At 31.3% G+C, this 10,661-nt stretch overlaps 4 protein-coding genes and 1 long non-coding RNA gene across 7 annotated transcripts; 3 read left to right on the forward strand and 2 right to left on the reverse strand.

The window, feature by feature from the left end:
* The first annotated feature begins 432 nt into the window (after positions 1 to 432).
* Positions 433 to 2,970, forward strand: LOC122518162 (transmembrane protein 145-like). The gene is made up of 4 exons (XM_043636905.1): positions 433 to 685; positions 1,092 to 1,518; positions 1,615 to 2,204; positions 2,376 to 2,970. The coding sequence occupies exons 1-4, from the start codon at positions 590 to 592 to the stop codon at positions 2,616 to 2,618; spliced, it is 1,356 nt and encodes a 451-aa protein (XP_043492840.1). The 5' UTR covers positions 433 to 589; the 3' UTR covers positions 2,619 to 2,970.
* Positions 2,971 to 3,011: 41 nt separating this feature from the next.
* On the reverse strand, positions 3,012 to 3,951 carry LOC122518163 (FAD-linked sulfhydryl oxidase ALR). Its single transcript, XM_043636906.1, has 2 exons — positions 3,505 to 3,951; positions 3,012 to 3,414 (listed from the first exon to the last, which is right to left on the reverse strand). The coding sequence occupies exons 1-2, from the start codon at positions 3,580 to 3,582 to the stop codon at positions 3,013 to 3,015; spliced, it is 480 nt and encodes a 159-aa protein (XP_043492841.1). The 5' UTR covers positions 3,583 to 3,951; the 3' UTR covers position 3,012.
* Positions 3,952 to 4,124: 173 nt separating this feature from the next.
* LOC122518161 lies at positions 4,125 to 7,203 on the forward strand. The gene is made up of 8 exons (XM_043636904.1): positions 4,125 to 4,451; positions 4,580 to 5,089; positions 5,179 to 5,354; positions 5,430 to 5,503; positions 5,615 to 5,726; positions 5,839 to 5,901; positions 5,972 to 6,135; positions 6,283 to 7,203. The coding sequence occupies exons 1-8, from the start codon at positions 4,220 to 4,222 to the stop codon at positions 6,413 to 6,415; spliced, it is 1,464 nt and encodes a 487-aa protein (XP_043492839.1). The 5' UTR covers positions 4,125 to 4,219; the 3' UTR covers positions 6,416 to 7,203.
* A 334-nt stretch (positions 7,204 to 7,537) lies between these two features.
* LOC122518160 (ATM interactor) lies at positions 7,538 to 10,450 on the reverse strand. Of its 3 annotated transcripts, XM_043636903.1 has the most exons (5): positions 10,013 to 10,450; positions 9,846 to 9,891; positions 9,143 to 9,454; positions 8,862 to 9,073; positions 7,538 to 8,747 (listed from the first exon to the last, which is right to left on the reverse strand). In XM_043636903.1, the coding sequence occupies exons 3-5, from the start codon at positions 9,431 to 9,433 to the stop codon at positions 7,571 to 7,573; spliced, it is 1,680 nt and encodes a 559-aa protein (XP_043492838.1). In that variant the 5' UTR covers positions 9,434 to 9,454; positions 9,846 to 9,891; positions 10,013 to 10,450; the 3' UTR covers positions 7,538 to 7,570. The 3 variants fall into 3 exon arrangements, with proteins under 3 accessions (XP_043492838.1, XP_043492837.1, XP_043492836.1); XM_043636902.1 differs by lacking the exon at positions 9,846 to 9,891; XM_043636901.1 differs by lacking the exons at positions 9,846 to 9,891; positions 10,013 to 10,450 and having other exon boundaries at positions 9,143 to 9,545.
* Positions 7,688 to 8,977, forward strand: LOC122518164. Its single transcript, XR_006303992.1, has 3 exons — positions 7,688 to 7,807; positions 8,500 to 8,606; positions 8,695 to 8,977. It is a non-coding gene; the product is annotated as an uncharacterized LOC122518164 (long non-coding RNA).
* Positions 10,451 to 10,661: the final 211 nt, after the last annotated feature.

Raw genomic sequence — 10,661 nt, forward strand, 5'->3', positions numbered from 1 at the left:
CTAAAGAATTAATATCATTAATAATAATAATAATAATAATAATAATTGAGAGATTTTTGTGTTTTATTATTTTATTATTTTTTTAACTTGAAATAAATATTATTTAATATTAATCTATTAGTAAAACAGATTTCTATTTAATTTCTAGTTTCTACTACAATAGCATCAATGATATATAATCTAATTCAGATTAGGCGTCGATAAAATAGAAAATTATACAAATATGGTAAAAGAACTTACAAGATTTGAAGAATTAATGTTAAAAGAATTTTTATTCGTTATTATTTTGATCTGACTGATTAATTAATAAAAATTCATAATATTAATGTGTCCTATATATGATAGGATTGATAGAAATAAAAAAGAAATATAATTTTGAAATAATTGAAATTATCATTTTGCATTGACAAAAAGAAAAAAATAAACATCGACGTTTACATGAAAAGAGAGTCACGTTTATGTAGATCCAGTAGTAAAGAAAATATTGATCATAGAATTTAACTACTTGCTAGAGTAATATATTCAGTCTTTGTACGTACTTATGATTGTGTACATTCATTTGCAATCCTTTTAATATATAAATTTAACGATGTCAAGTAAATTTTTAACATTTTCCATTACATTTTTAACACTTTTGCATAATATGCATAGTAAAATACTTCGTGGGACTCTCGTAACGCGTGAAGTATTAAAAAGAAATAATTTACAATATTTATAAGGCTTTCTTTTATTGTTTTTTTTGTTTTTTAAACTGAAGCGTCGCTACGTATTATAACAGAATGTATTTCATATAACATTTCATACATCTTTTTTTCGTGAAATTTCAATCGAAATGTATTATAAATTATAATTATAACAAAAATAAGTTCGTTGATATAAAAAAAAAAAACGTAATGCATTTGTAAATTAATTATTAGATTATCAATTAATCGCAAAGTAATACGAAATTGTTTAATACGCGTGTAATATTAATAATAATAAAAAAGAAAAATATTATCTAAAATGTAACATTATTTTAGAAAATATTATCAAACGATCACAATTTTGTTGATAAACAAATAACACACACACATATATATATTTGTTCGCAGAATTGGGCCTTTCTCGCGAGATTTTGTTTTCTCACAGAACAAGGCACTTTTCGGTACGATTTAGAAATAAGGGGTGAATACGCATCGGTAAATCTTTTGTTGTATTACGACGCACCTCATCAATGGCCTACCGTTTATCCTTCTAACAAAACGTGCAAAGAAAAAGAATCTATTTTAAGTATTGCCAATGGTCAGATAGTACGACTTTCCGCATTATCATCGGCCAGTTCTGGATGCGTTTTAAAAAATGATTCGTCGTTACATTGCAATAGTTACAGAAGATTCCAATCGTCTAGGCCAATGTGGTGGTTTATTGTATTATCGGATTGTTACACCAAAACAGGTTTAAATGTTACGTATTGGATTTCGTTGACAAATGCATCACCAGGTAACATATGGAAAGAACATCTTTCTGCGGATGAATTTTGCAAGTATTTCTTTTTTAAAACAAACAAATCTTTCCCAATTTAATACGGTATTATTATTACATTTTTGTAAAGAAGAATGTTCTTGTTAATTACAGACATACTACCAGAATTACTAATAGCGGCTTGTATCTATGTAGTACTCGTCATATTAAGCTTTTACGTGGCTGTACAATTACGCTCGAGGAGACTCCTACACGTTTCGTATAAACTGTTTATGGGTTCTCTTCTTTGTCAATTAATAGGCATTTTATTAGAAATTTACAGTTATCTTAATCTTGCATTGAGAGGAGTTCCTATAACCGGTGCTTCTTTAGTGGGTCATCTTTTAGAAGCATGTTCGGAAACTTTGTATACAGTGCTTATGCTATTGTTAGCATTTGGTTATACTATCACCAAAAGTACATTGACACCTAAACAAATTCGATGGCTTACTTATTTCATTTGTCTTAGCGCAGCTTGTCAGCTGGCATTGTATGTTTATCAATTTGAAATTTTTGATCCCGGTTTAATCCTGTATATCTACGAATCACCACCAGGTTACGGGCTAGTAGCATTGAAATTGATTGCATGGATTATATTTGTTCTTCGTTGTTTTAAGACAACTAAGAAGATGACAAAGAAGGTCCATTTTTATGCCTCTCTACTTTCTTTAGGGTCAGCATGGTTCCTGTGTCACCCATTGACGGTACTTGATTAAACTTATCCAAACATATAAAGAATAATTTAAATAAATAAATATATATTTATATATATATATATATATTAAGTATTAAATAATTACATGCTTAAAAATACCATAGGCATGCTTTGCTGTACGCATAGATAAAAATACAAAGATGCTTTGTTGATTTCACAGGTACTATGTATCACTGTGCTTGTAGACAAATGGATAAGGGAAAGCGTTGTAAGAGGATGCTTTCTTTGGATCGTCCTTGTGGGACATGCAACATTCCTTTATGTTACACGACCTACTATTGCAAATTCGCGTTTTCCATTTCACATTAGAACATGCCAAGTAGTTCCGGTTGATGGTAATGGACAAAATCACAGTTATGAGCCTCGATTCCGAAAAGTAGTTTCAGCGTTCACAATCTCATGATTGTTATTACCTCTTCCTCTTACTTTTAGAAATGATATGTAAAAATGAATATATGACAGATATCAATTTTTATTAGGTGTAAATAATAAACGTTATTATTATACTTTTAGAAATTTTTCTATCTTAGATCTTTATCCAACATGCATAAGTTCTTAAAATATAATCATTTACCTAAATGCTGCATTCATTAAACGGTACATCATACTTAAATCCATATAAACAAACATTTGTTATAACCATGCGTAACCATGAAAATATCTTAGATGTTTCTGTATCGCCTACTAATTATCTTAGTAGATATATGTTTGTATATTTATAACTTGATGATAAAACTATTATTCATTTCAACAGAGAAAACGATCTCGGTGCTTCTCAATCCCATGTTTTAATTAATTCAGTCGCATGAACCATCCAGCCACCCGTCTCTCCATCTTTGGTTGACCAACTTGCAATCAAATTCCGGCTTACCTAACTTTTTGTTTACCTCGTTATGAACAACGCATAGCCATTGACTGAAGACTTTTTGGGAGTCAGTTTGCGGCGGCAGATTTTTCAATTGTTCTTGAAAATCTTCCGCGCAGATGTGGCAAGGATAAAACTTTGAAAATATATACATGAATCTTTTCATATCACTTTTTTGTTCATCGCTTGGATGATCAGGGTAACGAGCTGCCATCGTGTGTAAAAATGCCCATGTTTTGGAACCTAAATCGTCTCTGGTTAACGGACAATCATCGCGTTGAGAGGTAGCAACATTTGTATTAGGATTACTTGCTTCCTGCTTTTGAGCATCACCCTAAAGCAAAAGGAAAGAAGAAAAAAGTTAAATAAAATATACAAAAGTATATTTCCATTTTGAAAACATGTATTTTTTAATTAAACATACCTTTCCCGAATCAAAAGTTTTCTGCTGTAATTTCACCCACGTTTTAAAATCGGTGCACGTTCGACAAGGCTTCTCCATTTTAACATATTTATTATAACAATGCTTAACGTTACAATAATTTATAGGAACGTGTGTTCATAACGATATTCAACATAACCTTTCATTACCGATATAATCACAGAAATAATTATTTCCACGAACACAATATTAATCCTTCGATAAACCGTTTCCAATTAATGTTAACAGCGATTGGATTATCTTTTACTTTATTTCCAATATTATTTTACATATAACATAAAAAATACCTTTAATTATTCGCGTTATTCACTCGCAATCATTTAATTTCTTACGCAATAGTAATATAAGATAAAGTAATAAGCATTCAATTTTTCCCGCTAATATAAATCGAAGACCACTCTGATTGGTTGTTATTTGTCCACTAGGAAGAATTCATTGTAAAAACAATAATCGAGTGAAATGTTAAAGTGAAATTATGTACGTATTAAATAACATCATTTTGACGAATAATTTGTATTTCTTGTATATATATATATATATTCATGAAAAATTTGATTACATTTCGAAAACGTGAAAATAAATTATAATGCGCGTGCGTTGCGGCGAGTTGTAAAATAGTAAAAGAACCCAACCTTATCTGATAATCGTGACAGACGTCAAGTGCGATTCTGTTTCGTACTGATCAGTTAAAACTCGAATGATTCGTTTGTTTGGAAAAGGAAATTCAAAAGAGACAATGGCTAGCCGTAAAAAAGTTGATAGGTCATCTCGATCGGTATCCAAAAATACGAGACAACTTAATTCAGATACAACGTTTCCATCCTCATCGTCATCCGACGAAGACGATCAGCTGTCCGTAAGACGCGACAGAACCATAACTCAGGATCACCCAAGTAGAAATCGCATTGTTGAAAATGATCAACAGACAGGTTAGATTTATATAGATTTAAATTAAGAAGAGATAAATGTGTATATATATATATATAAAAATCAATCTTATCGATTAATATTTTATCTCTTTTTTTTCTTTTTTTATTTATTTATTTATTTATTATAGGTCAAGATGTTTCACGTCGTGAAGAAAATCCCTTTAGTTTTAAGCACTTTTTAAAAGGCGAATGTCAAACTAATTATTACAAAACCGGTGCGAGGCCAAAGATTTATTCATCATCTACGACGAGTCCAAACAACGTTGAAAAAGATACTGGTGTATTTTCTAGAAATCCAACCGAATTACCGGATTTCGTACAAGATCATTTAGTCATAGAACAATGCTACTTAAATCATGTATTCCCTCAACAAACTATACCTGAAGTTGATAATCTTCCTGATTTTGCATTGAACAGCGTAGAGCAAAGGCAATCACGGCATAGAAATGATTCCAAAAAGTCGCAGCCTCAACTATTACCCGATATTCCTTTCGATCTTACTGGTTCGATAGACAAAGCTATATCTCATAATGATTATTTTCTTTCTAATGCTACATGTTCGAATAGCATTGATATACCTGTATTTAACTCTGTCGATAATATTATTGAGACATCTGAGTCAGCTTCAGATTCGGGAGGTAAGATTTATGATTTTTGGTTTTTTTTTTAACCAAGAAAATTGATATACTATTCGTTTGTTGTATCATATTATTTTTATTATTAACAGAACCAGAAGTTAGTAATAATGTAGTTACGAGAGATTGCACGCCGACAACTGATTCAAACGTACCAAAATTATTGCCAGATTTTTTAAATGACGGCCCAATTCATAGTAGAACGAATCTTTCCAATGATATTGGATCTAATTCGCAACCTAATATGGTAGAGTCAACAGAACGAAGGGTATATATATATATTATCAAATAAAAATTGTTAAAACTTAATAAATACATGTAATTAATACAATGTATTTGGCAGCTTTTATTAGAAAATGATAGGCTGAGGCAAGAGTTGGACTCGGCTCATAGAAAAATTAATGAAAAATCAATTAGGCAAGTTGTTGTTGTCTTTTTTTTTTTATTTTTTTTTTATTTTTTATTATTCTCATCTTATATCTTGTAAATCATTTACGTTTATTGACGTATCAAAGTGTTTTATTACAGAATTCAAATGTTAGAAGCAGAATTGGCTTTTAGGAAAGAAGTAGACTACGAAGAAACGGCACATCTTGAAAAAGCTGTGGAACAAGTCGAAGATAATTTAAAACGTAGTACGGTAAATATTCATTTAAATGATACACCCCCTGGATTGAGGATTGTATTGAATTATTTTAGAAAATAAAATAAAATAAAATGTGTTATCGTGTCTCTTTCGTTTTGATTTACAGAGAAGAGCGCTCAGTGCAGAAAATACAGTAACATCGTTAAAAAAAGAAATTAGGACATTAACGGTTAGTATAAAATTTAGTATGCATTTCATTACGTAAGGATTTTATTGATCAAATTGTAACCCTAATTTAGTCAGAGCTATCGCTGCTACGATTGGAAAATAAGAAACTTAAATCTGCCATTACTGTTAACAAAAAGAACGAATGCGATGAATCTTCAGAGAACATGGATAGAACTGTGAGAAGACTTGCCGGTGAATTAAGAACTGCTGCTTCAACAGCTGAAATCTCATTGAGGTAATCATTTGTTTTAATTCTGAATAAAAAAAAAAAAAAAAAGGAAAGATAAAATTTGTATGTAAAAGGTATACACACATACAGCATGTAATTTTTTTTCTCTTTATTTTTTTTTTTTTTATTCTAAACGTATGTGTTTTAATACAGACAATTGATGTCTGGAGTGGAGAATCTAAGGGTACTTGCTTCTACCCTTGAAAATGTGGACAGAATAGAAGATACGACCAAAGATTTCATAGCCGATTCGGATGAAAATAATGCTGCTGGTCCTGCGATCTGAAAGATCCTATTTAAATCGCATTAACGTTTCCATAATACAAATCTATCATACCTCTCTTTTATATTCACCTCAACCAACGCTAAGTTCCTCATGCTCTCTCGCAATAGTGCAGGGCATATTTGCGTCGATTGATAATTTAGACTCAATTTGTGTAATATGTTATTTATGACGTGTTTGTTGTACTTTTATATTAGTTAAGAATAGATTCTAAAATGCATCTAACTTCGACACATGAACAAACAAACAAACAAAAAAAAACGAACAGAGGTACAAGGGCGTACGAGACGAGTAAAACGTTCTGTTTATAATATTTCTCTTTGAAGGATCTTTAAATCGGATAATATTGAGACAACTGTTGATATATTAACTACAGTTAAGTAATCGCCATTAGGCGTTAATTAAGGGATAAGCAAACAAGTGTTATATTTTTCATATACATATTTTTGAGTACGAGCAAAATGACAGTGTAACCGTAAGTACGTACCTCATATTGATACAGAAATACGTTGATTCGTGCAACGCAATTTTAATGAATATCGTTTTAATAAATACACGCCGATCCAAGAGGATTTCAGTAACTATTATTATGATCGCTCTAATATTAGCTAATTACAGCATCATATCGTTGCGTGCAATTGATTTGAATTTAAGTTTCAAAACAAAAATATATCTAGTTCTAAACTACTGGAATTCTAAAAGCGATGCGTGTGTATTGCACCTCTGCAGCCTTGTAACAATTTCGCAAGATCATTTTTTTACACTAAAGGCGGATAATTTTATTTTGACAATAAAAAAATATACAAAAAGAAAAAAAAAAAAGAAAAAAAACGAGAAAGAAAGAAAGAAGAAGAAACAAAGTGCATATAAAACACACACACACACACAAATTTGGATACCAATAAAAAGAATGATATCTCTTAAGTAAATTATTATCATATATATATGTATATATATATGGCAGTGTTCGTTGTATAAAATGCTATCAATTATCACATAACATTATTTTGAGAAATAATTAACGATCATCCAACAAAAACGCAGTTTTGAAGGAATTAGGCAAGTTCTCTCTTACAAAACGAAAAATAAAACGTAAGTATTGGCATATGTAAGTATTACGAAAGATTCTTAAGACTGATTAACATGTATATTTTTCTATTACTGAAGACCTTCAAATATGCTAAACAGATCGGTTTGAGTTTCAGTATGACTCATTTGTGCATTTAGCCATGAACGACAAGCACCCATCGAAATATTGCAACCCGTTTCACAAATTAACGATTTAGTTTGAGTTTCGGCGGAAACCGTTGTATCGTCCAATTGCGTCCAAGCAGTTTGAGTTTGAATATTGGTTAATACTAAATCGGGCGATATCATTTCATCCGAAGTTTGAGTGTAAGTATTGTTGTAGAACAATTGTTCCATATTATCAAAATTATCTGTTGTCTGAGTTTCGATGGTAGAACTCAAAGCAAATGTTCTGGATAATGCATCAGAGTCAAAAAACGTCTGAGAATATCCTTGTTCCGTTTGAGTCTCTATACTACTGAATTTGTCATGGAAAGTTTTTTCCGTTAACATAGGATCTGACCTCGATGATATATTATTAGTCGAAGAAAATGGATATTCTTCGTTATTAACGACAGTTGAATCTTCCGTATAAGGTAACGTCATTAATGCTACGGTACTTTTGGGTAAGCACTGTATCAGTGAACTGTTACTATGGCTATAAAAAGTTTCTAAATCTGTTTGAGAAACGTTGTCATGTAATGCCTCGAACATATCCTTTTTAGATATAGTTTGCGTACCAGAATTGTTTTTATCTTCCCAAAAGTCTTGTAAGCCTACATCGTGTCTTAATGTCAATGGACTAGCAGGAAATAGATTGGAGGAAGTAAAATTATCTTCTAAATTGATATCTTCTTTTAACAACGAAGATTCTGGCTTTTTTGCTATCAAATTACTCTTCCTACGTTTTCTAACTTTAAATGGTTCCTTTCCGATAAATTTAGTGTCTGGAGTTTGCGTCTCCATCGATGTAACACCATGTTTTTCACCTTGTAATCCGATTGTTTGCGTTTGTCTAGATACTCTTCGCTTTCCACTGGTTCCGTTACCATTGGAGACCTGTTTTAGCGGACTGGATGCTCTTCTATACTTCTTATACTCATCAGTTTGTACGCCAATATCGACGGTAGTTTTTTCAGTTATATTAACATTAGTATTACTTCCTTCATTGTTATTATGACTTGGTAAAATATTAACCGGCTTGTTTATCGTAGATACAACGGTAGGAGATAAAGGGATAGCACGAGTGATCTTTGAGTTAGTCCGTCTAAAAATAAGCATTATTATTAAGTATGATTGTAAATAATATATATATATATATACACATTAGATCAAACTTAAAAATGAAATAACATTTGCTTTAGATAAAGCTCGAGCTTACCTTAAAGAACTTTTATATTTATTGTCAATAGTATGCAAAGATCTTTTAGCATGCGTAAGGAGTGCCTCGTAAGTGCTGTAAGTCTTCGAACAATAACAAGAAAATTCAATGCCGCATATCCTCATGTGTCCTTCCTTGGCAGCTTCGGTGGAGAAACTTTTAGCGCAAGTTGTACAAGCGAATGTCTTCTCAGCGTGCACTTTCAAATAATGCTGCATCGAAATAGAATAAAATGATTTGATTGATTTAACGATAATCCACATTATAATATTATAACAAACCTGTTTGAGATATTTCATCGTTGTAAAATATCTTTCCGATTCTGGAGCATAAACACAAGTTTCTACCGGGCAGTGATAACGAACATTTTCCTTTGTTATTTTTCCTAATTTTTTTCTTTGATGTACCTTTAAATCGTGCAACCGATATCGTGGCTCGTTTCGGAACAATAAACCGCATTGCTCGCAGCATATGCTATTTTTAATAACACTTAATTCCTCTGCCGATGGGCAAACCATTTCACAGTAGGTTGTCGTTGATCGATTCTTGGAAAATACTTGCGTTTTCTCCATTGAAGGTTATCCTCATCTCTCCTATGAAAGAAGAGTTGATAGAAAGAGATAGGAGACTGATGGGAGGTTATGTAAAAGAAAGAAAGAAAGAGAGAGAGAAAGATGAGACCAATGTAAGGTTATGTTAAAGAAAGAAAGAGAGAGAGAAAGAAAGATGAGACCAATGTAAGGTTATGTGAAAGAAAGAGAGAGAGAGAGAGATAAAGAATCCATTAACAGATTCGCAATCTGTCAAATTCGTGCCGGTATATTAATTTAAAAAATAATCGATTAATCCTTTTGTCTTCTTTTAATGATTATCAACGATCATCAGTCATCTTCTCAAGTTTACTCTTGACCATCTCTTTTTTTCTGTCACTGTATATATATGTATATATATATATTTTTATATATATATGTGTATTCATAATACCGGGCTCATTGCATCGATCAAACTATTCTTCTTCCCCTTCTTTTCTCTACCACATATAACAATTTTTCTTTGATAATTATTTTTCAATAAAAAAAAAAAGGTTATATATTATGTTTATACTGATAGTAGACGTATAATATTATAAATCAAAATATACACACACATACCTTTTTCGAACATCGAGTGACATGTGCAGAGAACAAATGAACAAGCTTGATCAATATGTACACCCTGTTCTACACCTTTTTATTTTTATAACAGATATATTTGAACGATATTGTAACCTTTAAGTTTTGAGATATAATATTGCATTAAAAATAAAATCTTTTGTTTTTTTATATTTCTTTAAATTTGATTTAAAGAAACAAGAGATATATACGCGAGAATAAATTTTGTAGAGAGAGAGTTGAATTTTTTTTGTAACAGTTAAATTGTGCATATAATGTTCCGTACGAGCCAAGGCTAAACGTTTATTCATTGCTTTAAAAACGTTTAGAGTATGCAGAATAGAGAAAAAGAAAGAGAAAAAAAATACAAAGAGAGATAGAGAGAGAGAGAGAGGAAAAGAAAAGGGATGGTAGGGGAAGAAGACAAATTTATCGAAAGTAAAAAAAAGAAAAAAAAAGGTGAAGCTTTCAAGGTGGCGCAATCGGGAACGCGCGTTGCGCGTATTGCTAAAAAACGTGCACTGCGCATTGTGGTTGAAAATCCCCAGAACGTGGATAAGCCAATTAGAGGGCAGGATTTGTTAAACTTTTATATTTAGAGCCAGTGGCGGATCAAATCAAATGGGAACCTCAAATTCAAGTTAGAAAA

Source organism: Polistes fuscatus, unplaced genomic scaffold (genome assembly GCF_010416935.1).
Source record: "Polistes fuscatus isolate 324 unplaced genomic scaffold, CU_Pfus_HIC Scaffold23, whole genome shotgun sequence".
NCBI lineage: Eukaryota > Metazoa > Arthropoda > Insecta > Hymenoptera > Vespidae > Polistes > Polistes fuscatus.

Excerpts from the sequence above, each read along its gene's own strand:
- LOC122518162 (XM_043636905.1), top strand. The coding sequence starts at position 590 with ATGTCAAGTAAATTTTTAACATTTTCCATTACATTTTTAACACTTTTG. Across the intron at positions 1,519-1,614 it reads TCTTTCTGCGGATGAATTTT|ACATACTACCAGAATTACTA; the intron begins GCAAGTATTTCT and ends TGTTAATTACAG. Across the intron at positions 2,205-2,375 it reads TCCTGTGTCACCCATTGACG|GTACTATGTATCACTGTGCT; the intron begins GTACTTGATTAA and ends TTGATTTCACAG.
- LOC122518163 (XM_043636906.1), bottom strand. The coding sequence starts at position 3,582 with ATGGAGAAGCCTTGTCGAACGTGCACCGATTTTAAAACGTGGGTGAAA. Across the intron at positions 3,415-3,504 it reads AAACTTTTGATTCGGGAAAG|GGTGATGCTCAAAAGCAGGA; the intron begins GTATGTTTAATT and ends CTTTTGCTTTAG.
- LOC122518161 (XM_043636904.1), top strand. The coding sequence starts at position 4,220 with ATGATTCGTTTGTTTGGAAAAGGAAATTCAAAAGAGACAATGGCTAGC. Across the intron at positions 5,504-5,614 it reads ATTAATGAAAAATCAATTAG|AATTCAAATGTTAGAAGCAG; the intron begins GCAAGTTGTTGT and ends GTTTTATTACAG. Across the intron at positions 5,902-5,971 it reads AAGAAATTAGGACATTAACG|TCAGAGCTATCGCTGCTACG; the intron begins GTTAGTATAAAA and ends ACCCTAATTTAG.
- LOC122518160 (XM_043636902.1), bottom strand. The coding sequence starts at position 9,433 with ATGGAGAAAACGCAAGTATTTTCCAAGAATCGATCAACGACAACCTAC. Across the intron at positions 9,074-9,142 it reads CGATGAAATATCTCAAACAG|CATTATTTGAAAGTGCACGC; the intron begins GTTTGTTATAAT and ends ATTTCGATGCAG. Across the intron at positions 8,748-8,861 it reads AAATATAAAAGTTCTTTAAG|ACGGACTAACTCAAAGATCA; the intron begins GTAAGCTCGAGC and ends GCTTATTTTTAG.